The 22,563-nt window shown below is 53.3% G+C and overlaps 1 protein-coding gene across 1 annotated transcript; it reads left to right on the top strand.

The window, feature by feature from the left end:
- The first annotated feature begins 21,848 nt into the window (after positions 1–21,848).
- LOC147991515 (ethylene-responsive transcription factor 13-like) lies at positions 21,849–22,298 on the top strand. Its single transcript, XM_087538705.1, has one exon. The coding sequence runs from the start codon at positions 21,849–21,851 to the stop codon at positions 22,296–22,298; it is 450 nt and encodes a 149-aa protein (XP_087394831.1).
- The last annotated feature ends 265 nt before the right edge of the window (positions 22,299–22,563 follow it).

The following is a 22,563-nucleotide window of genomic DNA, read 5'->3' as shown; positions in this document are numbered from 1 at the left end:
GCGCCCGCCTGATCTCGATGGTCAAGGCTTGCATCACGGGGTCCTCGCGAGGTGCCCCTGCCTTGATCTCTCTGCCTCCTCGCGAGCCTGCCTGATGAGGCTCCTCCCGAGGAAGCTTCCTGTCGTCCGCCCTGCAGGACTTGGCCCCTCGCGAGGGTCTTGAGTTTGAGCTGATGAAGCTGGGCCGCACTGGGCCCCCACTCGAGCAACGCCGCAGGCCGCAGGCAGGCAAGTCTGGGGACCGCCGTACCTAGAAAGCCGACAGGGGCACCCGGGCCCAAGGCGCGCCCGGACTGGGCCTAGCAGAGAAGCGAAGGGGCAAGAGCGAAGTGTTGCGGGCCCCAATAGCCTGCGGCCTTGGGTGCAGCGTGGTGATAGATTGGACGTGGGCGTATGCGCTTCCCCACGACGCCTCGGCAACCGCACGACTTGACAAGTCCCTGCATGTAGAGAAATGGGTCATGATTACCTGCGATCGTGGTGGTCGGCGGTTGGCCTTCTCTAGCTATAATACGGGACTATGTGAGCCTCGTTACCGTGTCCCTTCCTGCTACTCCTTTTCTTCTTCTTGGCCACTCGCCATTCCCATGGCTCCACCGAAGAGATTCTCGGCCGCGGAGAAAGGAAAAGCTCGTCCGGAAGGGTCAGACTCCCCACCGACCAAGTGCAGCCGGGGCCGCCCTCACAAGTACCCCGCGGTCCCCGTAGTGGCTTCCCGTGGCCATGGAGGTGGTTCCCTGTGCGATGGTGAGCGCCCGATTGCCGATGGGAGGCACGCCGTGGCCGCGAGCCCCCCTCCCAGGCCACGCTTCGCTCGGCGGAGGTGCTGCTGGAGTTTGCCGTGTGGTCGGCGGACACGACCAGCACCTGGCTCCAGCTCCCCCGTTTCTTCGTAGGTGAACTGCCGGCCGGCGCTCGGGGCGGCCTCTGGCTTCAGGGAGATGGTTGCTACAGCAGGGCCTCCTGGGCTTCGCTGGAGGTCTCCGCTTCTGGGAATGCGGTCCTAACACACGGCTGGCAAACGTTTGCCCATGCGCGCGGTCTGAGCCGGCGGTGCACCCTGCACTTCAAATTCGATGGCGACGCCACCCTCTATGTGAGGGTGTTCGGTAAAGACGGTCGCCGCGATGGGTGCTTCCCCGAAGACGATGACCGCGGCCGCCTGCCCAGCCCCGGTGCTGACCAGGATGAAGACGGCGGAAGGCGTGTAGGCGGCGGCACTCGGGGCTCGCCAAGCTTCGGCGACTCTTTCTCAGGAAGCAGCTCCTCTAGCGGTGGCCGCGACCAGCCCCCACGCCGTCGCGCCTGCCTGGGTGAATGTAGCGGGTCAGCCCGTCGTCGCGCCCAGGTGAAGCGAGAGGAGGGATCCGCCTGAGCCCCCAGAGGCAGCTCGAGCTTTCGCCGCAAGTTGGTGCTGAGCAAGTCGTGCCCATTTTGTTTTTCTTCTTTCCCTGCACAGAAAAAGAAGGTAGTATAGGGCCCTACGGGGGCGTCTTAGAACTGTTGTTGTTAATCCTCATGCTGCTTCCGCTATTTCTGTGCTATGTTCCCGCGCCGCGTGCCCACGTGCAGGAATTATTTAGCTCAGTGGGGCTTGACGCGGTCCTCGCCTCCCGAGGCTAAGGCCTCGGCGCGCGCTTCATGTCCTGCAAGGATTAGGAGGAGGAGTAGCCTTCGGTCTGGTTGTGGGGGCAATCGGCCCAGGTCATGCGCTCGTGTCGTGATGCCCGTGGGGCATGGACTGGGAGGGGTTCTCCCGCAACGGACCCGGACAGGAAAGCTTCAAACGATTGGGGCAGAAAACAATCACGAGGGCGCCCACGAACCTCCCTCGCGAGATTTGCGAGAGAAAACGAGGCAAGTGAGTGAAAAAGATAAAGAGTCACAAGCCTGGGACGGCATCAGCTCTCGTAAAACTTCAAACAGGAGCAAACAAGCCAACTGTGGAAAGCAAATGAAAAAGCCGCGTCTGGCACCTATTCTAGTCTTCGACGTCTTCTCACCAGCGCGGAGCTAAGTGCTGCCACTGGGCATGGGCGGGAGCCCTCGAGGCCGGAGGGCGGCAGTCCGGAGACGCCGGGGCGTGTACAGCCCCACTCATTATTACGTGAGAGTGTCACGGGCGGCGAGCTTCATAGGAATTGGCCTTCTTCACAGGCACTGGGCCTTTCCCAAAACGCGGCAGCTTCACAGGCATTGGCCTTCTTCACAGGCACCGGGCCTTTCCCAAAATGCGGCAGCTTCACAGGCATTGGCCTTCTCCACAGGCACCGGGCCTTTCCATAGGCGCTAGGCCTCGCTCAGGGATAGAACCTCCAGAGATGTTGAATGTTCCACGCGTTCTGGATGGGTAACCCCTTCAGGGTCTCCAAGTGCGTGGAGCCAGGCCTGGAAACACGAACAACCTTGAATGGGCCCTCCCACATGGGGGAGAGCTTGTGCAACCCCTCCCTGGAGAGAACCCGTCTGAGCACGAGGTCCCCTACCTCAAGAGTTCTGGGGCGGATGTTGCAGCAGTGGTATCGCCGCAGCGCCTGTTGATACCTCGCCGCTTGTAGCGCGGCTTCTCGACAGCGTTCCTCCCCCAGCACAAGATCTATCCCCCGCATGGCGTCCTGCTGTGTCTCGTCGAATGCCAGGACCCACGCGGAGCGATGACTGACCTCGTGAGGGAGGACAGCCTCTGCTCCGTAGACGAGGAAGAATAGGGTCTCGCTAGTCGGCTTGGCTGCGGTTGTGTGGATAGACCACAACACGGACTGGAGCTCGTCGTACCAGCCCCTGCCGCAAGCCTCCAGCTTCTTCTTGAAGGACCTGGCTTTGAGGCCCCTCAGGACCTCCGCGTTGGCTCGCTCGGCCTGGCCGTTGCTCCGAGGGTGTGCCACCGAGGCGTAGCATATCTGCGTTCCAAGGTTAGCACAATACGTTTTGAAGAGATTCTTGGTGAATTGCGAACCGTTGTCAGTGATGATGCGGTTAGGCACCCCAAACCGACTCACGAGACCCTTGATGAACTTGACTGCGGAGCCTGCAGGGATGTTGCGGATAGCTTCAACCTCAGCCCACTTGGTGTACTTGTCCACAACGACGTAGAGGCAGCGATAGCCCCCTGGAGCCCGAGGGAACGGGCCCGGAATGTCTAGCCCTCAAACTGCGAACGGCCACGAGAGGGGTATAGTCTGTAGACCACCCGCCGGGTGATGGATCCGCCTAGCATGGAACTGGCAGGCCTCACAAGCGTTCACAAGCTCAACGGCATCGCTGAGTGCTGTGGGCCAGTAGAATCCACTGCAGAACGCCTTGCCGATGAGGGTTCGCAACGATGAGTGGTGCCCATAGTCTCCGCTATGTATGTCCGCCAACAGCTCCTTCCCTTGCTCTCTAGAGATGCAATGTAGGGACACGTCATTCGGTTGCTTCCGGTATAGCTCCCCATCCTTGATGCAGTAAGTCGTGGCCTGTCGCGCTACACGCTCTGCGTCCTCCTCGCCTCCGGCAGGGTCCCTTGCATCAAGTAGTTCTTGAGCTCTGCGATCCAACACCCTTCTTGAGGCTCTAACGCCGGGAGCAGGCGTGCCCCTGAAGCCGGGCCGCAGGCCAGAGCTCCTGAGGTAGGCGGCTGAGGGAGATCCTCCCTTGGTTCCAGCGTGCTCGATAGTGATGGTGCCGCCGAGGGTTTGAAGAGCCGCTCCTCGAAGACGCCAGGCTCCTGAGGCAGCCGCCTGGATGCCCTCTTGGCAATGTCATCAGCCTCTTGATTGGTGCCGCGAGGCACATTCTGCAACTCCAGCCCCCAGAACTGCTTCTCCATCTTGCGAACCTCAGCGAGGTAGGCTTCCATGTGCTCATCTTTGGTTTGTATATCTTGTTGGAGAAGTTGATGAGGAGCTGCGAGTCCGCTTGATGATTGCGGCTTTCAAGCCTGCTATCAGGCCTTCGTACTCTGCTATGTTGTTGGAGACCTTTTCTCCGTGCTGGAAACAGAGTTGCACGATGTAGTAGAGTTTGTCCTGGGTAGGGGATACGAGCACTGCGCCAGCACCCGCGCCGTGTCGGGAGAATGGCCCATCGAAGTACATGACCCAGCCATTTGGTGCCTCACATCCCGGGGAAAGTGATCGGTCCTCGCCTGCCTCGAGACCCGGTGCTTCCACTCAGCGACTGTCCCAGCTGAGTTGGGGCTCCTGAGTACCCTTTCCAAGGGGTATGCTAAGACGACTTTGATGGGGTGGCCTTGGAAATAGTGTCGTAGCTTGCGTGAGGCCACTAATAGCGCGAGGAGGAGTTTTTGAGGCATGGGGTACCGCGCCCTTGCCTCCCGTAGCACCGTACTGACGAAGTACACGGGATGCTCGATGAGGTTGAAGGTGCTGGCGCAGCTTGCATCCTCCAGAGGTCGAGGCGTCTCCTAATATGGTGGAGCCCCCAGTGCTTGGACGCTTGGAGAGGCCTCTCCTGCCCTGGGTGAGTTCTCCTGCTGCGGTTGTTCCCCTCCGGCTGCGGTCGTGGTCCTCGCGAGGCCCTCTTGGCTTTGCTTTGCTTAAGCCCGGACGGCTGCTGCGGCCTTGGTCCGGCGCTCCTCCCTGACCGCCACCAGGGCTGCGCTAGCGGAGTAGGGGGTGGCCGCAAGGTAGAGCACCAGGGGCTCCCGTGGATGCGGAGCTACCATCACTGGTGGGGCTGGTAAGGTACCTCTTGAGATCTTGGAATGCCTTGTCGGCCTCTTCAGTCCATTCGAAGGGGCCCTTCTTCTTCATCAGCTTGAAGAAGGGCAGTGCTCGTTCCCCCAGCTTGGAGATGAAGGGCCCTAGCGCAGTTATACGCCTGGTGAGCTTCTGCATCCCTCTGAGGGTCCTTGGTGGGCTCATGTCTTCAACTACTTTGACCTTCTCCGGGTTGGCCTCGATGCCCCCGTGGGACACGAGAAAACATAGGAGCTTGCCCGAGGGGACCCCAAACACGCACTTCTCTGGCTTGAGCCATAGGTCCACATCGTTGAGGCCCGCAAAGGTTTCTTCCAGGTCTTGTATCAGGGTTTTTGTCTCCCGCGACATCACCACAATGTCGTCGACGTAAGCTTCAGCGTTCCTCCCGAGCTGCCGGCCTAAGGCGATGTCCATCAGCCGCTGAAAGGTTGCGCCTGTGTTGCGCAACCCAAATGGCATGCACGTGTAGCAGTACACTCCACATGGTGTCAGGAAAGCCGTTTTTTCCACGTCTTCTACCGCCATCTTGATCTGGTGATAGCCCGAGAAGGCATCTAGGAAGCACAATAGGTCACACTCTGTGATAGACTCGACTATCTGGTCAATGCGGGGGAGCGGAAACGGATCCTGTGGGTAGGCTTTGTTAAGGTTGGTGAAGTCGACACACATGCATTCCTTTCCTCACATTTTCGGCACAACGACGGGATTAGCCAGCCAATCAGGGTAGCGGACCTCGTGGATAACTCCTGCCGCTTCTAGCTTCCGGGTCTCTTGAACGATGGAAGCTTGTTTCTCAGTGGACTGTCACCTCGCCTTCTGATTCACGGGGCGCACGTTCGGGCACACGTTGAGGTCATGCTCAATCACACCCCTCGGGACCCCTTCTAACTGATCAGGTTCCCATGCGAACGCCTTCTTGTTCGCACGCAGGAACCTCACCACGGCCTTCTCCTGCTCGTGCTCGAGGTTGGCTCCTATGGTGAAGGTAGCGTCAGTGGACCCGTCCTCGTCGACCGGTACCTACTTGGTTTCCGCCTTGTCTTGGGTGAACAGCTGCTTATTTTTAGCTGGCGCAGCCCCCTTGGGCTCAAGGGCGTCGGTGCTGGTGGGCTGCGCCACCGCGGTCGCCCTGAAAGCAAGCTTGAGCGCCTGCAGCACATCCCTTGTATCTCCTGACACGAGAAGGACGCCGCTGCTCTTGGGCATCTTCATGAGGTTGTACGCCGGGTGAGTTGCTACCATGAACCGGGCCAAGGCCGGATAGCCGAGGATGGCGTTGTAGGGGAGGCCGATGGGGGCGATGTCGAAGTCGATCAGCTCTGTGCGGAAGTTGTCGTGGGTGCCGAAGGTCACTGGGAGGTGGATCTGTCCCAAGGAGGCAGTGGAACCAACTTCGACACCCGAGAAAGGCCTGCTAGGCAGAAGCCGGTACAGTGGCACGTGGAGGAGGCTGAAGGCCTCCACCGAGAGCATATTGAGGCCGGCACCGCCGTCGATGAGGGTCCTGGTGACGGCCACCTGGCAGATGGTGGGGGTGCACAGCATTGGGAGCGCGCTTGAACTGATGGGGTTGAAGGGGTGATCATCTGAGTCGAAGGTTAGATCGTCCTCGGGCGCCACCCAGCCCGGTGGGGCTTCTCGACGCTTGGAGGCGGTGCTGATCCGGCGGGTGAACGACATGACGTGGTGGCTCGAGGGTGGTGCCTATGATCCACGCAGGAGAGCTGCAACGACGGGCGGCACTTGTGCGACATAACAGGCGAGGAAGAGGTCGCGCAGCTCCTCCCAGGAGGTCACAGAAGCCGTCGGAAGGTGGAGGAGCCACGCGCGTGGGTCACCGGCGAGGGCCATGGGAAACTAGTTGGCCGTCACCCGGTCGTCACCCCCGGCTTTGAGGACGGCCTCCTCATACGCCCGCAGGAAAACCAGCAGATCTGTCGTGCCATTGTAGTGCGGCAGCATCTCAGGCTTGAACTTGTGCGGCCACTGCACCTGTCGCAAGGTGGGGGCCAAGGCTCAGAGCCCCCCGGCCCCAGTACCGGCATCGGCTACCGGAGCGGGTGGCGCATTGTCTGCCATGTGGGCGAAACACGATGTTGGTGGAGAGCGGGTCGTCGAGAGGGAGAACTCCGGCGCACCCCTACCTGGTGCGCCAAATGTCGGATCTCGGGTTCCGGCAGTGCCTTAAGGTTCGAACTCTGGGGTGCGCACGGAGATCTTTCCCCTACCGACTCGCGCTTCTATGGCCCTCAAGAAATCTAGGCTGGAAAGAAGAACACACAAAGGACACGAGGTTTATACTGGTTCGGGCCACCGATGTGGTGTAATACCCTACTCCAGTGTGTGGTGTGGTGGATTGCCTTAGGGGATGATGATGAACAATACAGGGGGAAGAACGGCCTCGCGAGAGGTGTTCTTGAGCTGGTGCGGTGTGTTCTACTCAGTCTAGATCCCCCTCCCTCTATGGTGGCTAGTCCTACTTATAGAGGGCCTGGTCCTCTTCACAAAATGTTAGCGGGAAGGGCCCCAACAATTGGCCATTTTGAAGGGGAACATCTAGTACAAGTTATCCTGACCAAAGGTGCTCTTCGGCTGCCAAAAGCACTGGTGATGACGCCGTCTTGGGCTCCACGATGACCTCTGTCCTGCCACTCTGTTGGTCTTGGTCTCGTTGCACCGGAATGGTACCTTTGCCCGATGCCTTGGACTGTGCTTGTTCCCTTTGCACCGAAGGGGAAACAAGGACACTACACAGGCCGGTGCCCGCCTAGCGCCCGCCTGATCTCGATCGTTATGGCTTGCGTCACGGGCTCCTCGCGAGCTAACCCTGCCTTGATCTCTCTGCCTCCTCGCGAGCCTGCCTGATGAGGTTGCTCCTGAGGATGCTTCCTGTCGTCCGCCCCGCAGGGCTTGGCCCCTCGCGAGGGTCTTGAGTTTCAGCTGATGAAGCTGGGCTGCACTGGGCCCACTACTAGGAAAAGGGCTATAGATAGGATTGATACTAATGGCGCACCAGGGAAGTAGTTCACCACTACTATATACTAATGGCGCACCTGTTGGTGATGCGCCATTAGTGTGGAAGACACTAATGGCGCACCAGAAACAGGGTGCGCCACTAGTATTAATTTTTTTTCCATTTTTCCATACATACTAATGCGCATCAGGTCGACAATGCGCCATTACTAGTTCTAACTAGTAATGGCGCACCAGGCAGAGAGTGCGCCATTACTGTATTTTTTTTCTTATTCTTTTTTTGCAAAACTACTAATGGCGCACCGTTTCACAGTGCGCCATTACTAGTTTAAACTAGTAATGGCGCACTATTACACGGTGCGCCATTAGTATATATATTTATAATTTTTACTTTTTTGCAAAACTTCTAATGGCGGTTCACGCTAATGATGATGATGATGGTGATGATGATGATGAGGCGATTGTATTTAAATCGTAGTCTTCATTTCTGCGATCCAACACCCTTCCTGAGGCTCTAACGCCGGGAGCAGGCGTGCTCCTGAAGCCGGGCCGCACGCCAGAGCTCCCGAGGTAGGCAGCTGAGGGAGATCCTCCCTTGGTTGCGCCGGGCTCGATAGTGACGGTGCCGCCGAGGGTTTGAAGAGCCGCTCCTCGAAGACGCCAGGCTCCTGAGGCAGCCGCCTGGATGCCCTCTTGGCAATGTCATCAGCCTCTTGATTGGTGCCGCGAGGCACATTCTGCAACTCCAGCCCCCAGAACTGCTTCTCCATCTTGCGAACCTCAGCGAGGTAGGCTTCCATGTGCTCATCCTTTGGTTTGTATATCTTGTTGGAGAAGTTGATGAGGAGCTGCGAGTCCCCTTGATGATTGCGGCTTTCAAGCCTGCTATCAGGCCTTCGTACTCTGCTATGTTGTTGGAGACCTTTTCTCCGTGCTGGAAACAGAGTTGCACGATGTAGTAGAGTTTGTCCTGGGTAGGGGATACGAGCACTGCGCCAGCACCCGCGCCGTGTCGGGAGAATGGCCCATCGAAGTACATGACCCAGCCGTTTGGTGCCTCACATCCCGAGGAAAGTGATCGGTCCTCGCCTGCCTCGAGACCCGGTGCTTCCATTCAGCGACTGTCCCAGCTGAGTTGGGGCTCCTGAGTACCCTTTCCAAGGGGTATGCTGAGACGACTTTAATGGGGTGGCCTTGGAAATAGTGTCGTAGCTTGCGTGAGGCCACTAATAGCGCGAGGAGGAGTTTTTGAGGCATGGGGTACCGCGCCCTTGCGTCCCATAGCACCGTGCTGATGAAGTACAAGGGATGCTCGATGAGGTTGAAAGTGCTGGCGCAGCTTGCATCCTCTAGAGGTCGAGGCGTCTCCTGATATGGTGGAGCCCCCAGTGCTTGGTCGCTTGGAGAGGCCTCTCCTGCCCTGGGTGCGTTCTCCTGCTGCGGTTGTTCCCCTCCAGCTGCGGTCGTGGTCCTCGCGAGGCCCTCTTGGCTTTGCTTTGCTTGAGCCCAGACGGCTGCTGCGGCCTTGGTCCGGCGCTCCTCCCTGACCGCCACCAGGGCTGCGCAAGCGGAGTAGGGGGAGGCCGCAAGGTAGATCACCAGCGGCTCCCGTGGACGCGGAGCTACCATCACTGGTGGGCTGGTAAGGTACCTCTTGAGATCTTGGAATGCCTTGTCGGCCTCTTCAGTCCTTTCGAAGGGGCCCTTCTTCTTCATCATCTTGAAGAAGGGCAGTGCTCGTTCCCCCAGCTTCGAGATGAAGCGCCCTAGCGCGGTTACACGCCTGGTGAGCTTCTCCATCCCTCTGAGGGTCCTTGGTGGGCTCATGTCTTTGACTACTTTGACCTTCTCCGGGTTGGCCTCGATGCCCCTGTGGGACACGAGAAAACCTAGGAGCTTGCCCGAGGGGACCCCAAACACGCACTTCTCCGGCTTGAGCCGTAGGTCCACATCGTTGAGGCCCGCAAAGGTTTCTTCTAGGTCTTGTATCAGGGTTTTTGTCTCCCGGGACATCACCACAATGTCGTCGACGTAAGCTTCAGCATTCCTCCCGAGCTGCCGGCCTAAGGCGATGTCCATCAGCCGCTGAAAGGTTGCGCCTGTGTTGCGTAACCCAAATGGCATGCACGTGTAGCAGTACACTCCACATGGGGTCAGGAATGCCGTTTTTTCCACGTCTTCTACCGCCATCTTGATCTAGTGATAGCCCGAGAAGGCATCTAGGAAGCACAATAGGTCACACTCTGCGATAGACTCGACTATCTGGTCAAAGCGGGGGAGCGGAAACGGATCCTGTGGGGAGGCTTTGTGAGGTTGGTGAAGTCGACACACATGCATTCCTTTCCTCCCTTTTTCGGCACAACGACGGGATTAGCCAGCCAATCAGGGTAGCGGACCTCGCGGATAACTCCTGCCGCTTCTAGCTTCTAGGTCTCTTGAACGATGGAAGCTTGTTTCTCAGTGGACTGTCACCTCGCCTTCTGATTCACGGGGCGCACGTTGGGGCACACGTTGAGGTCATGCTCAATCACACCCCTCGGGACCCCTTCTAACTGATCAGGTTCCCATGCGAACACCTTCTTGTTCGCATGCAGGAACCTCACCAGGGCCTTCTCCTGCTCGGGCTCGAGGTTGGCTCCTATGGTGAAGGTAGCGTCAGTGGACCCGTCCTCGTCGACCGGTACCTACTTGGTTTCCGCCTTGTCTTGGGTGAACAGCTGCTTATTTTTAGCTGGCGCAGCCCCCTTGGGCTCAAGGGCGTCGGTGCTAGTGGGCTGCGCCTCCGCGGTCGCCCTGAAAGCAAGCTTGAGCGCCTGCAGCACATCCCTTGTATCTCCTGACACGAGAAGGATGTCGCTGCTCCTGGGCATCTTCATGAGGTTGTACGCCGGGTGAGTTGCTACCATGAACCGGGCCAAGGCCGGATAGCCGAGGATGGCGTTGTACGGGAGGCCGATGGGGGCGATGTCGAAGTCGATCAGCTTTGTGCGGAAGTTGTCGTGGGTGCCGAAGGTCACTAGGAGGCGGATCTGTCCCAAGGAGGCAGTGGAACCAACTCCGACACCCGAGAAAGGCCTGCTAGGCAGAAGCCGGTCCAGCGGCACGTGGAGGAGGCTGAAGGCCTCCACCGAGAGCATATTGAGGCCGGCACCGCCGTCGATGAGGGTCCTGGTGACGGCCACCTGGCAGATGGTGGGGGTGCATAGCATTGGGAGCGCACTTGAACTGATGGGGTTGAAGGGGTGATCATCTGAGTCGAAGGTTAGATCGTCCTTGGGCGCCACCCAGCCCGGTGGGGCTTCTCGACGCTTGGAGGCGGTGCTGATCCGGCGGGTGAACGACATGACGTGGTGGCTCGAGGGTGGTGCCTGTGATCCACGCAGGAGAGTTGCGACGACGGGTGGCACTTGTGCGGCATAACAGGCGAGGAAGAGGTCGCGCAGCTCCTCCCAGGAGGTCACAGAAGCCGTCGGAAGGTGGAGGAGCCACGCGCGTGGGTCACCGGCGAGGGCCATGGGAAACCAGTTGGCCATCACCCGTTCGTCACCCCCGGCTTTGAGGACGGCCTCCTCATACGCCCGCAGGAAAACCAGCGGATCCGTCGTGCCATTGTAGTGCGGCAGCATCTCAGGCTTGAACTTGTGCGGCCACTGCACCTGTCGCAAGGTGGGGGCCAAGGCTCAGAGCCCCCCGGCCCCAGTACTGGCATCGGCTACCAGAGCGGGCGGCGCGTTGTCTGCCATGAGGGCGAAACATGATGTTGGTGGAGAGCGTGTCGTCGAGAGGGAGAACTCCGGCGCATGAACAATACAGGGGGAAGAACGGCCTCGCGAGAGGTGTTCATGAGCTGGTGCGGTGTGTTCTACTCGGTCTAGATCCCCCTCCCTCTACGGTGGCTAGTCCTACTTATAGAGGCCCTGGTCCTCTTCACAAAATGTGAGCGGGAAGGGCCCCAACAATTGTCCATTTTGAAGGGGAACATCTAGTACATGTTATCCTAACCAAAGGTGGTCTTCGGCTGCCAAAAGCACTGGTGATGACGCCGTCTTGGGCTCCACGATGACCTCTGTCCTGCCACTCTGTTGGTCTTGGTCTCGTTGCACCGGAATGGTACCTTTCCCTGATGCCTTGGACTGTGCTTGTTCCCTTTGCACCGAAGGGGAAACAAGGACACTACACAGGCCGGTGCCCGCCTGGCGCCCGCCTGATCTTGATCGTTATGGCTTGCGTCACGCGCTCCTCGCGAGGTAACCCTGCCTTGATCTCTCTGCCTCCTCGCGAGCCTGCCTGATGAGGTTGCTCCTGAGGAACCTTCCTATCGTCCGCCCCGCAGGGCATGGCCCCTCGCGAGGGTCTTGAGTTTCAGCTGATGAAGCTGGGCCGCACTGGGCCCACTACTAGGAAAAGGGCTATAGATAGGATTGATACTAATGGCGCACCAGGGAAGTAGTGCACCACTACTATATACTAATGGCGCACCTGTTGGTGACGCGCCATTAGTGTGGAAGACACTAATGGCGCACCAGAAACAGGGTGCGCCACTGGTATTAATTTTTTTTCCATTTTTCCATACATACTAATGACGCATCAGGTCGACAATGCGCCATTACTAGTTCTAACTAGTAATGGCGCACCAAGCAGAGAGTGCGCCATTACTGTATTTTTTTCTTATTCTTTTTTTTGCAAAACTACTAATGGCGCACCGTTTCACAGTGCGCCATTACTAGTTTAAACTAGTAATGGCGCACTATTACATGGTGCGCCATTAGTATATATATTTATATTTTTTACTTTTTTGCAAAACTTCTAATGGCGCTTCACGCTAATGATGATGATGATGATGATGATGATGAGGCGATTGTATTTAAATCGTAGTCTTCATTTCTCGATTATATTTCCTGGGCACTTTTTGATATCATGAATATTTTTAAATTTCATGGGCACTTTTTGAATTCATGAGGACACTTGATCTCGATCCCCCTCCATCTCGATCTCGATTCCCCCTCCATCTCGATCTCGATCCCCCTCCATCTCGATCCCAACCGCACCCTCCCGCTAGCTCCACCGCCGCCGATGACCCACCGCAACCCTCCCCCGCTCCACTGTCGCCGACGAGCACCCGCCCCCCCGCACCCTCCCCCTCTCCACCGCCGCCAACGGGCACCCCCCGCACCCTCCCCCGCTCCACCGCCACCGCCGATGATATTTTCAAGTAACAAATTTGAACATATTTTTAAAAAAATTATTGCTGTTTTTATAAAAAAATATTACTGTTATGATTAAAACAAAATTCTAATGGCGCACCGAGGGGTGGTGCGCCATTAGAATAGTCGTACTTATGGCGCACGAGGGGGTGGTGCGCCATTAGAAAGCTTCCCCCCACACTAAATTCTAATGGTGCACCACCCCTCGGTGCGCCATTAGAATAGTCGTACTTATGGCGCACGAGGGGGTGGTGCGCCATTAGAAAGCATCCCGCCACACTAACTCCCCTATCTCTCTAATCTCTCCCCTGCCTCATCGATCACACCCGCTGCCCCCCGGCCGTGTTCGCCGTCCCCCTCGCCGCCCCCTTCGCCTCCTTCGCCGTCCCCGAGCAGCGTGGCCAGTCCGGACCAGGGAGGAGTGCCCCACGCACCCACCCGACCGCGCCGCCGCCTCGTCTCCTCCCACCTCTCGCCCCTCCGGCCGGATCGGCGGAACCCCCTCCCCCGCCTCCCGCCGCCTTCCTGCGCCGCCCACTCCGACCTCGCCGTCCCCGAGCAACAGCAGCAGCAGCAGCAGCGCTCCGCCCCCTCGCGCTAGCCTAGGGCTTCCGCTCAGGTATCGCCCCCTGTGACCCTGGCCACTTCGTTGCCTCCCTGTAGAGCAGAGATTCTACTGCTTGTCTTGTGTTTTTCTGGGTTGCTGCGTGCGCGCGAGAGAGGAACTTACTCCCAGTGAACTTACTAGCATTTTATGTTATTGCTTGATTACTAGCATTGGGTAGCACCAGTAAACCTTATTTCGTGTATATTCATCTAGGTTACATCACAACAGCTCTATTTAAATCTCATTGCCGAAATTATATCTAGCAAATATCATCTCTGGCACTGCTTGTGCTTCTATGTGTTTGTAAATTGAAAACCTGGAGTAGAACAAGTCCATGCATCACAATCTATCATAATCTATTCCCCAAGCTATCACAATCTATCATAATTTATGTGTCCAGCTATCATAATTTGATTAGTTCCATAAATTTGTATGACCACAGATTTAGAAAATTTTCAGAGATTTGTATGACCAAAGATACAGTTCAGATTTGATTAGTTCCATAAATTTGTATGACCAAATATATATTTCAGATTTGTATAGTTTCAGAGATTTGTATGACCAAAGATACAGTTCAGATTTGAATTGTTTCAGAAATTGGTATGACCAAAGATGCTATTGTATATAAATGGGCTGCTGTAGAACTGTTCTTCATCTTTACAGTGCTGTTGTATAGAAATATGCTGAATTTTCTGCTCTGATTGTTGCTCAAAGAAATTTAGCAAAAAAATGGGGTCCTGGGAGACGCCGCTGCTGCTTGAGGCCCTTGAGAGGCCCTTCGTGTCGTGATGATTTTGCAGGTACCCCGAGAGGCCCTTGAGTTTGCCGGAATGTCGATTAACTTCCGTTCCGGCAAATTCGGGTACTCCATATGTCATATTTTCAGCAAAGGTCATGTTGAAATTTTCCGTGAATTTTAGCATGACTTTGCTTAAAATCGGACATATGAGGTACTTGCTACTAATGCATGGGCCGGGGTATCTTAGTAATTAATTAAGTAGGATCAACTGCCCCCTTTATTCTTGCTGTATTAAACCATAGGTGGCAATAGAGCCAAGTGATTATTGCCAAGTGATTAGGCCCAACCTAGGGTGCCTCGGCATCGATAAACCCTAAATGATCAAAACTTAACTTGGCTGCCCCGGATGCCTCGGTGTCGATGAGAACCTAAATGATGTACGCTTAGGCTTTTAGGGTGCCTCGGCGTCGACAAACCCTAAATGATGAAAGCTTAGGCTTTTAGGGTGCCTTGGTGTCGACAAACCCTAAATGATGAGACCATGACCTTGTTCCTTGACAATAACCAACTTTTGACCAAACTTTTTTCCTATTTAGAGCGAAACATGGCCCACAACGATGAGGCCGGTGGTTCGGGCGGCAAGCAATTCTGGGAGCTGTCCCAGGATATGTCGTCATCATCATCGGACGACGAAAGTCTCCCGGCGGAGTGCGACTGGTGCCACGACGATCGAGGTCTGTGCGACATGCCTCACCTGGACGATGATCGGCGCTTCAGCATTAAGCTCGAGGAGACCTTCGAAGTTGAAACGGTACACAACGACGACAAGTGTTATTTTCATAATAAAGCATGACTTCAACTATTTCAACGTGTAATTTTCATCTTTTACAATTCGAGTATAGCTTATCCCATGCCATGCAAGACGCTATGTCTTGGAGAGGATGGATTTTGAAGACCATGAAATTTCTGAAACAAAGAAAATTCACCTAAGGACTCATCACGATGTGGACTTTGAAGTAAATCTATATAATTCTGAGAGCGTAACCCATTTTGGTTGCAAAAATTGGGAAGCATTTTGCAAGATGTATGGTTTTGATGAGGGTATGCTTATCACCATGGATCTTGGTAATCCTGACATCAACAAAGACAATATGGACATTTGGGTCCTTGTTGATACGCCTCCAGTTCTACCGCTATCTGAGTTTGTCAAACATAGTTATTAGCTAATTTATATTGTTTGTTTCAAAATAGTTGACAGCTTATTTTATTTGTTCAAAGAATGTGCGGGAGATGGTAGACAAAACCCACTACACCGATGGCTCCGAATTAACAACTTACAAGGAGAAAAATCATTTGGTCAGATTTTGTACTGACATTGAGAATTACAATATCTACAATCAAACTCCTCAACATTATGGTAAATACGTGCCACTAGTGCATGTGTTCAACTACGGTAACTACCATGGAGATACCCTGGTAAGATTTTTACTATTATGACATCCGTGCATCTTTTGCATACTTCTAAAACTAGTACATCATTGCTAACTATGAAGTTATTACTATGTTTTTCAACAGATAATCCCAGAGAATTGTGTGGCTCATATGATGTATCTGAAAGGTAGTGTTAATGTTTTGAACATACAGCCAGGTCGTCCTACGAATCTCAACTGTCCATACGAGATTTCTAAAAGAAGTGGAGACATGAAAATCAAAGGATGGAAAAAATGTATGGACAGTCGTAAGGAGCTTCTTGGAAGCAAAAGGAAGCGAAGCGTAAGAATTGGAGACAGGATGTTCTCCATTCTCCATAATAGAGAGTCAGGGTCTATATTGTTTTATGCTATTTTAGCTTAAATAGGGTATTTAGGTCCTGCCTAATACTGATGATCATGTTCTAAGAAGACTTGTTATGAATAACGAGTAGAAGTTGTATGATGATGATTAGTAGGACTTGTTAGGATTAGTATTACTTCCGACAAACTCGATACTCGCGGTCTTGAGACTTGTAATGTTTTATCTTTGTTCAGTGTTTTGAATTCGGAGAATAATATGATGAATTGTATTCGGAGACTAATCCTCTATTGTATTCGATGAATCTGATGTTGCTGTGTGTTGCTGTCTATATTCTGTCTAATAATATATTTTATATTCTGTCTAATAATATATTTTGTAACCTGCGCAAAAATCAGAAAAGGAAAAAAAACCAAATATTCATACTAATGGCGCATCACCACCAGGTGCGCCATTAGTATGCCAAAGGATACTAATGGCGCATCAACAGAGAATGCGCCATTAGTATGGCAAAGCCATGCTTATATATGGCCCCCCGGGAGGCACACTAATGGCGCATGCTGTTACATACTAATGGCGCACTAGTTGGTGCGCCATTAGTATACCAGATACTAATGGCGCACCTGTGGTTCGCCATTAGTAAGATATACTAGTGGCGTGCTACTAATGGCGCACTAGTAATGCGCCATTAGTAGGCAAAACCAGTGCACCATTAGTAGGCCTTTTCCTAGTAGTGGCCCCACTCGAGCCACGCCGCAGGCCGCAGGCAGGCAAGTCTGGGGACCCACGTTCCCAGAACGCCGACAGTGATTATATAGCAAGGACAAGCTCCACAATTTATGTGGGAATTTTCTCTGCTATAAAAATAGTAGTTCCTTTGGAAAATGGCAGAAATGCAATATTGGCATTAAATAGGAAAAGGCAATTTTCCTTATTTAATTTTGGCCAATATACTTGCCATAGCTTCGATTAGGCATAAGCATCAACTCCACCAATTCTCATGAATTTAGGAGATGGCTACCTATGCCTTCGGATTTTATTCCTCAGAAAGGCAAGAAAAGGAATAAAGCATAATTCAAAAATATTGCATTGGACTTCGCGATATTTTTGCATATCCAAGGTTCAGAAAGATAGGGTGATCTCTGGGAACAATTGGGAGGATGAACAGATCAAGGAAAATGATGGCTCCTTTGTAAGCACAAAGGGCATATCTAAATTCCAAAAATTTGGAATTAGGGTTTGAAAGGATTTGAGCTGATGCAAATGAGGGCTTGCCCATTGAAAAAGACATGTACACACTTTTGAAATGATGGAAATGACAAAATTTCTCAGAATCATCCAGTAAACTCAGGAGAAAATCTTGAAGGTGAGAGCCAGGAAGGAATAACAGCACAAAAATCGATAACCCAATTTTGGGGCTGTTACAACCATCCAACAGGCTATCTTACTTACAATCCTATTGGGAATATTTGGCAGCTACTGCTACTTGGTCATATACCAAATTAACGGTCACTTCTTTCCCATCTGACCCTAAAGGTCCAACCTGGGCCATGTGATTCGGATCAAGCTTGGTATACCGTGTCTTCACCATGGCCCAGGCCTCTCGCCGACGCTCCCGGCAGGCCGATATTTTCCATAATCGGATACGTTGCTGCGCTCCCATGAATAGCTCTACAAGCTCCTCCATACTTCCTGGAGGGGAGGTGGATGGCCATAAGGCCTTAGGAACACTCCGCATTGCCTGCCGAGCTTTCTTGTGCATTTGCGACAGCCCCTGCAGCAGATCATCCGACAATCCGGACATTTCCTCTTCGGGACGGCCTATCAGCATACCTGCAAACTTAACTTTGTCAGTACCTTTCATCTCCGAAGTATTATAAGGTAAGTTCGATCACATACTGAATATGCCGCCTCGTAGCCTTTTATTCTCCTTCACGGAGTCGGCCAGGTGGCCCCGCACATCTTTCAGTTCCTCGCCTAGCTGGATGTTGGAATCCTGGAGTTTGTTTTTCTCCTCTCTGACTCGGGTCAGAACGCGCTCACCTGCGGCATGTAGTCTTTTTTCCTCTTTCTCGCCCACTTGAGCGGCCCTCAGTTTCTCTTCCAGTTGGTTCGATGACCCTGTTATGAGACAAGCGACAGTATCAGCACAGCTGGCATATAATATTCGTTTCTCGATGGAGGGAAACATTACCAGGAGACGCCTTCTTGGATTTCTCTAGTTCGGCATGGGCAGCAGTTAGCTGCGTCTGACACTTTTCTAGCTCCTGGGCTAGCAGGTCGTTCTTCTCCATAAGAACCTGGTTATACAATGATAATTAAATCAGTTGTACCAACTGCTTCAAGTCTCAGGGGCTACTGGCATATGGTTATCATATTCGGACAAAGTAAACTTACCCGCACATATTTTAAACGATGCTTTGTAGCTCTGTTAAGCCCATCTCCAGCAGCTCGGATATATGCATCAGCCGAGCTGAAGTCATTAAAAGCCTCTTCCGAAAAGCCAGGGTCTTGTAAAATGGCCTTTCGGCGCCGATGATTCATGGCGCTCTCCACTTCCGAGTTAGTGACGGATAAATCATCTGAATCCTTGGCTGGAGGCCAGTCCGGCATTAACCTTGTATCAGCCCCCAACTTTATGGGAGGATCTGGAGCCTAGCTGTGGGAAGTATGACCGGCTTGACCCCCGAATATAGTCCGGCACACCTTTTTCCTAATACAGGATAAACAGAAAGGTCATAGTTGGATGTGACTGCCAAAGTGCATATGTGCAAACCCATACCTCTTTGATGAAGGCTCAACCGTATCTTCGTTTGCCTTCCTCTCCGAAGGCTTGCCCCGTGTGGGGGACGCTCTCTTCGGAGATGCCCCTGGGGCAGCATGGCGCACCGAACGCCTCCCCTTTTGAGCACATGACAGTGCGGTGGTGGAGGAAGAATGAGAAAACTCTCTTGGACAAGGTATCTTCGAATTACTTGCATGTGAAGCGGGAAGGAGACCGGGCTAATCGGCAATGATGGGTACATTTGTACCATCATACCTCGTTCGATAGAATATTCCATCCTCGAGCTCCACAGATATGTCCATATCTTCTTCATATCTGGGGTCAGGATCCCGGTTGCGATTCTTCGGCTGAGGGGCAGGGTCATGGATCCACTCGACAGCTTTTTGCCATTCCTATTATGAGCGGATAGTATACTGCCCGTCAAAAATAATTCATGGAGAGGAGTAAAATAGTGGAGTTAAAAGCTTACCCAGCTAGGAGGATTATACATGGAAAATCCATCTCGATATTACAGACGGGTGAACTCCTTCGTCTCCCCTTTATATAGTTCAGCCAATATTTTGGCCAAAGCAACAGGGATCTTTGGGCCCTTCTGACCGCAGCGTGAGGCATCGTCTTCCCCGTTTTAGTACCACATGGGTAGCCCTCTGTATTGGAGTGGTTGGACCACCCGCGCTATGGAGATCGCCATTACCTCAACTATTGACAATCCGGACTGGGCAAGCATCTTAATCTTGCCCAGCAACAGACTGATCTCTGCACTATCCTCTTCCTCGAGGCTCCGAGGATGCCAGCTATGGCATTTCTTCAATGGAGCACTTGAAAATTCGGCCAGGCCCATACGGACAGGGTCAGGAAGAGCGACGTCATCGATATAGAACCATTCGAAAGGCCATTCTTCGGAAGCCTTCTTTGGCGTGTCGGACAGGTATCCGGTGCCAGTGATGCACCACACCTCGGCTCCCCCCACTTCAAATATTGACCCTCCTTGATTGCGAGGGACAAGGCAGAACAGTCTTCTTCATAAATCGAAGTGGGCCTCACAGCCAAGGAATAGCTCGCATAGAGCGACATAACCCGCAATATGAAGGATATAGGCGGGAGTGAGACTGTGCAGTTGGAGGCCATAATAGTCCAGTAGACCTCGGAGAATGGGATGGATCGGAAATCCGACACCTCTTAACACGAAGGGGATGAAGCATACTCATTCTCCCCTGGATAGATTGGGGAAGTTCTCCGCTTGAGCCCCGCCATTGAAGGACGTCATCCCGGCTCGTATAGGGACCAAATCCGCGGGGGGGGGGGGGGGGAGAAAGCCCTGTGTTTGTAGCTTCACCAACTGACTGTGAGAAACTGAGCATCTCCCCCAATTCCCCTTTCAGAGTTGTGGGGACGAGAGGAAGAGCTGCGAGCGCTAGCCATGTTGGGGTGGTTCTGGTCCGTAAGCTCTGAAGATCTCTTCCGTGGATTTGGAGGGGATCTGAGATCTATTCTCTTTAAATAGGCACCTTTCTGGTACGGTCAGGGTGGTATATGTAAAAATACCCTGACCTCTTGTGTTCATTCCACACGTGGAAGCCGGAGTCAGGAAGGCACGGAAGCCGAGGGGTGCGACATTAAATGGACGGCCGAATACATCACTTTAAAGTCATAAGAGGAAGAACCTGCCTTGCAATGCCGAAGACTATCTGTATGACGAACACCTAGTCATTGAAGCCTGTTTTGGGGGCTACTGAGGGAGTCCTCGACTAAGGGGTCATCGGGCATCCGACCTATTGCATATGGGCCGGACTGATGGGATGTGAAGATATGAAGACCGAAGACTACCCGTGTCCAGATGGGACTCTCCTTGGCATGGAAGATAAGCTTGGCGATCAACTATGAAGATTCCTTTCTCTGTAACCGACCTTGTGTAACCCTAGATCCCTCCCATGTCTATATAAACCAGAGGGCTAGGTCCGTAGATACCCCGAATCCTCATAATCATAGCCAGACTAGACTTTTAGGGTTTAGTCATTACGATCTCGTGGTAGATCAACTCTTGGAATACTCATATTCATTAAGATGAATCGAGCAGGACGTAGGGTATTACCTCCATAGAGAGGGCCCGAACCTGGGTAAAACATTGTGTCCCTCGTCTCCTGTTACCATCGATCCTAGACGCACAGTTCGGGACCCCCTACCCGAGATCCGCTGGTCTTAACACCGACAGCCGCTGCGACCGTCGTTCTCCTCCTCGATTGGTAATGTGTGTATTGAATCACCTATAAGTACATATGCAGTTCCAATTTAGTTCATACCTACCCTTCAAATTTCCTGGTTGCTATTGTTCCCATAAAAGTAATTGGTTATAGACTCCATTGTCCAACAAAATATCAGCTTGTAATTGTGCGTTGCTCCTGTATCGCGCTGTGCTTGGGTAGGTTCTTCATCTACAACAAGTAGTGTGGGAAATGATGGAAAGTTTTTTAGAACTAGCAATATGCCCATGCGTTGCACGCAAATCAAGATGCATTTGTATCAGTAGTTTATCTTGTAGGAGAAAAGGATGAACGAGGGAAGGTCTTATTTGCAAATCAGGAGAGGAGTGTGGGTATCTTTCTGCAAATAGCCATAGTTTCCTTCCTATCCGTAGGATATAAATCGGACGACCTATATTGCAGGATGGCAGGCACACCATCGTCACCAACTCTGTTTTTAAAAGAAAAAAAGAGTAGAGATTAGAGAAATAGAGATAATATTAGATATAAAATAAATATAACAGTAGAGAAGAGAGTAGAGATAAATATTAAAAATAAAATAAATATAACAGTAGAGAAGAGAGTAGAGATAGTAGGAACGTCGAGAAAGGATCGCACGCGCAGGGGAAAAAGCGGTTGGGCACGCGCTAGTTTTGGCGCGCTACGTCTAGAGCTCTTTATAAAATCCAACGCCCTCCCACCGCTCTCTCCCTGCTCCGTGCCTCGCCACCGCTCTCTCCCCGCTCTGCGCCTCGCCATAGCTCTCTCCCCGCTCTTTCTTGCCTCACCGCCGTCGCGCCACCATGCCGCCGCGTCGCCAGGAATCTTGGGGATACCATGGTGCCTGCGCGCCCCCCTCCGGTGGCTTCTCCACCGAGATCCGGTTCCGCGGGATGCGCCTCGGCCTCAGCAATTTTGACACCGCCAACGAGGCCGCATGCGCGTACGATGTGGCGGCATGGCACCTCCGGTGGCCTCATAGAACATTGAACTTCCCCAACGTGCCAACGCGGGAGCGGGCGCAGGAGCTCGCGCATCAGCCACGGTTTATCACCCATGAGGATCGTCGTGACAACTGGAGGTGGGAGCACCGTCTCAGCATCTCCGAGATGGACGATGAAGCCATGGCGTTGTGGTGCCAATGCTTCCCACATGACATCATCAACGAGCGTGAGTTCTACGGGCAAAGGAGGGCGGAGAGGGAGAAGAGGAGGGAGGAGCGAACCGCCTATCGCGAGGACAAGCGTACGTGAAAAGCGGTCGATCAATTGAACATGAGGCTAGGAGCAGCGTCGCCCTGGGAATTCGACAACGATCAGTATCTTCACGCCTACAATGAGATGTGGGATGACGACATCACCGAGGAGCGGTCGGATGACGAGGGGTAGTTGAACTATCTATGTCTCTACTCTCTATCTCTACTTCTCGATTTCAGCACTGTAAACGCTTCTTTAATGTGCCGCGCATTGTGCTTCTGTTGGAGATGCTCTAACATGGCAGACGAGTGCTTTAATGTTG

The sequence above is a fragment of the Triticum urartu genome, chromosome 1A (assembly GCF_056163025.1).
Source record: "Triticum urartu cultivar PI428250 chromosome 1A, HENAU_Tu73, whole genome shotgun sequence".
Classification (NCBI taxonomy): domain Eukaryota; kingdom Viridiplantae; phylum Streptophyta; class Magnoliopsida; order Poales; family Poaceae; genus Triticum; species Triticum urartu.
This window is presented reverse-complemented; position numbering and strand designations above follow the sequence as displayed.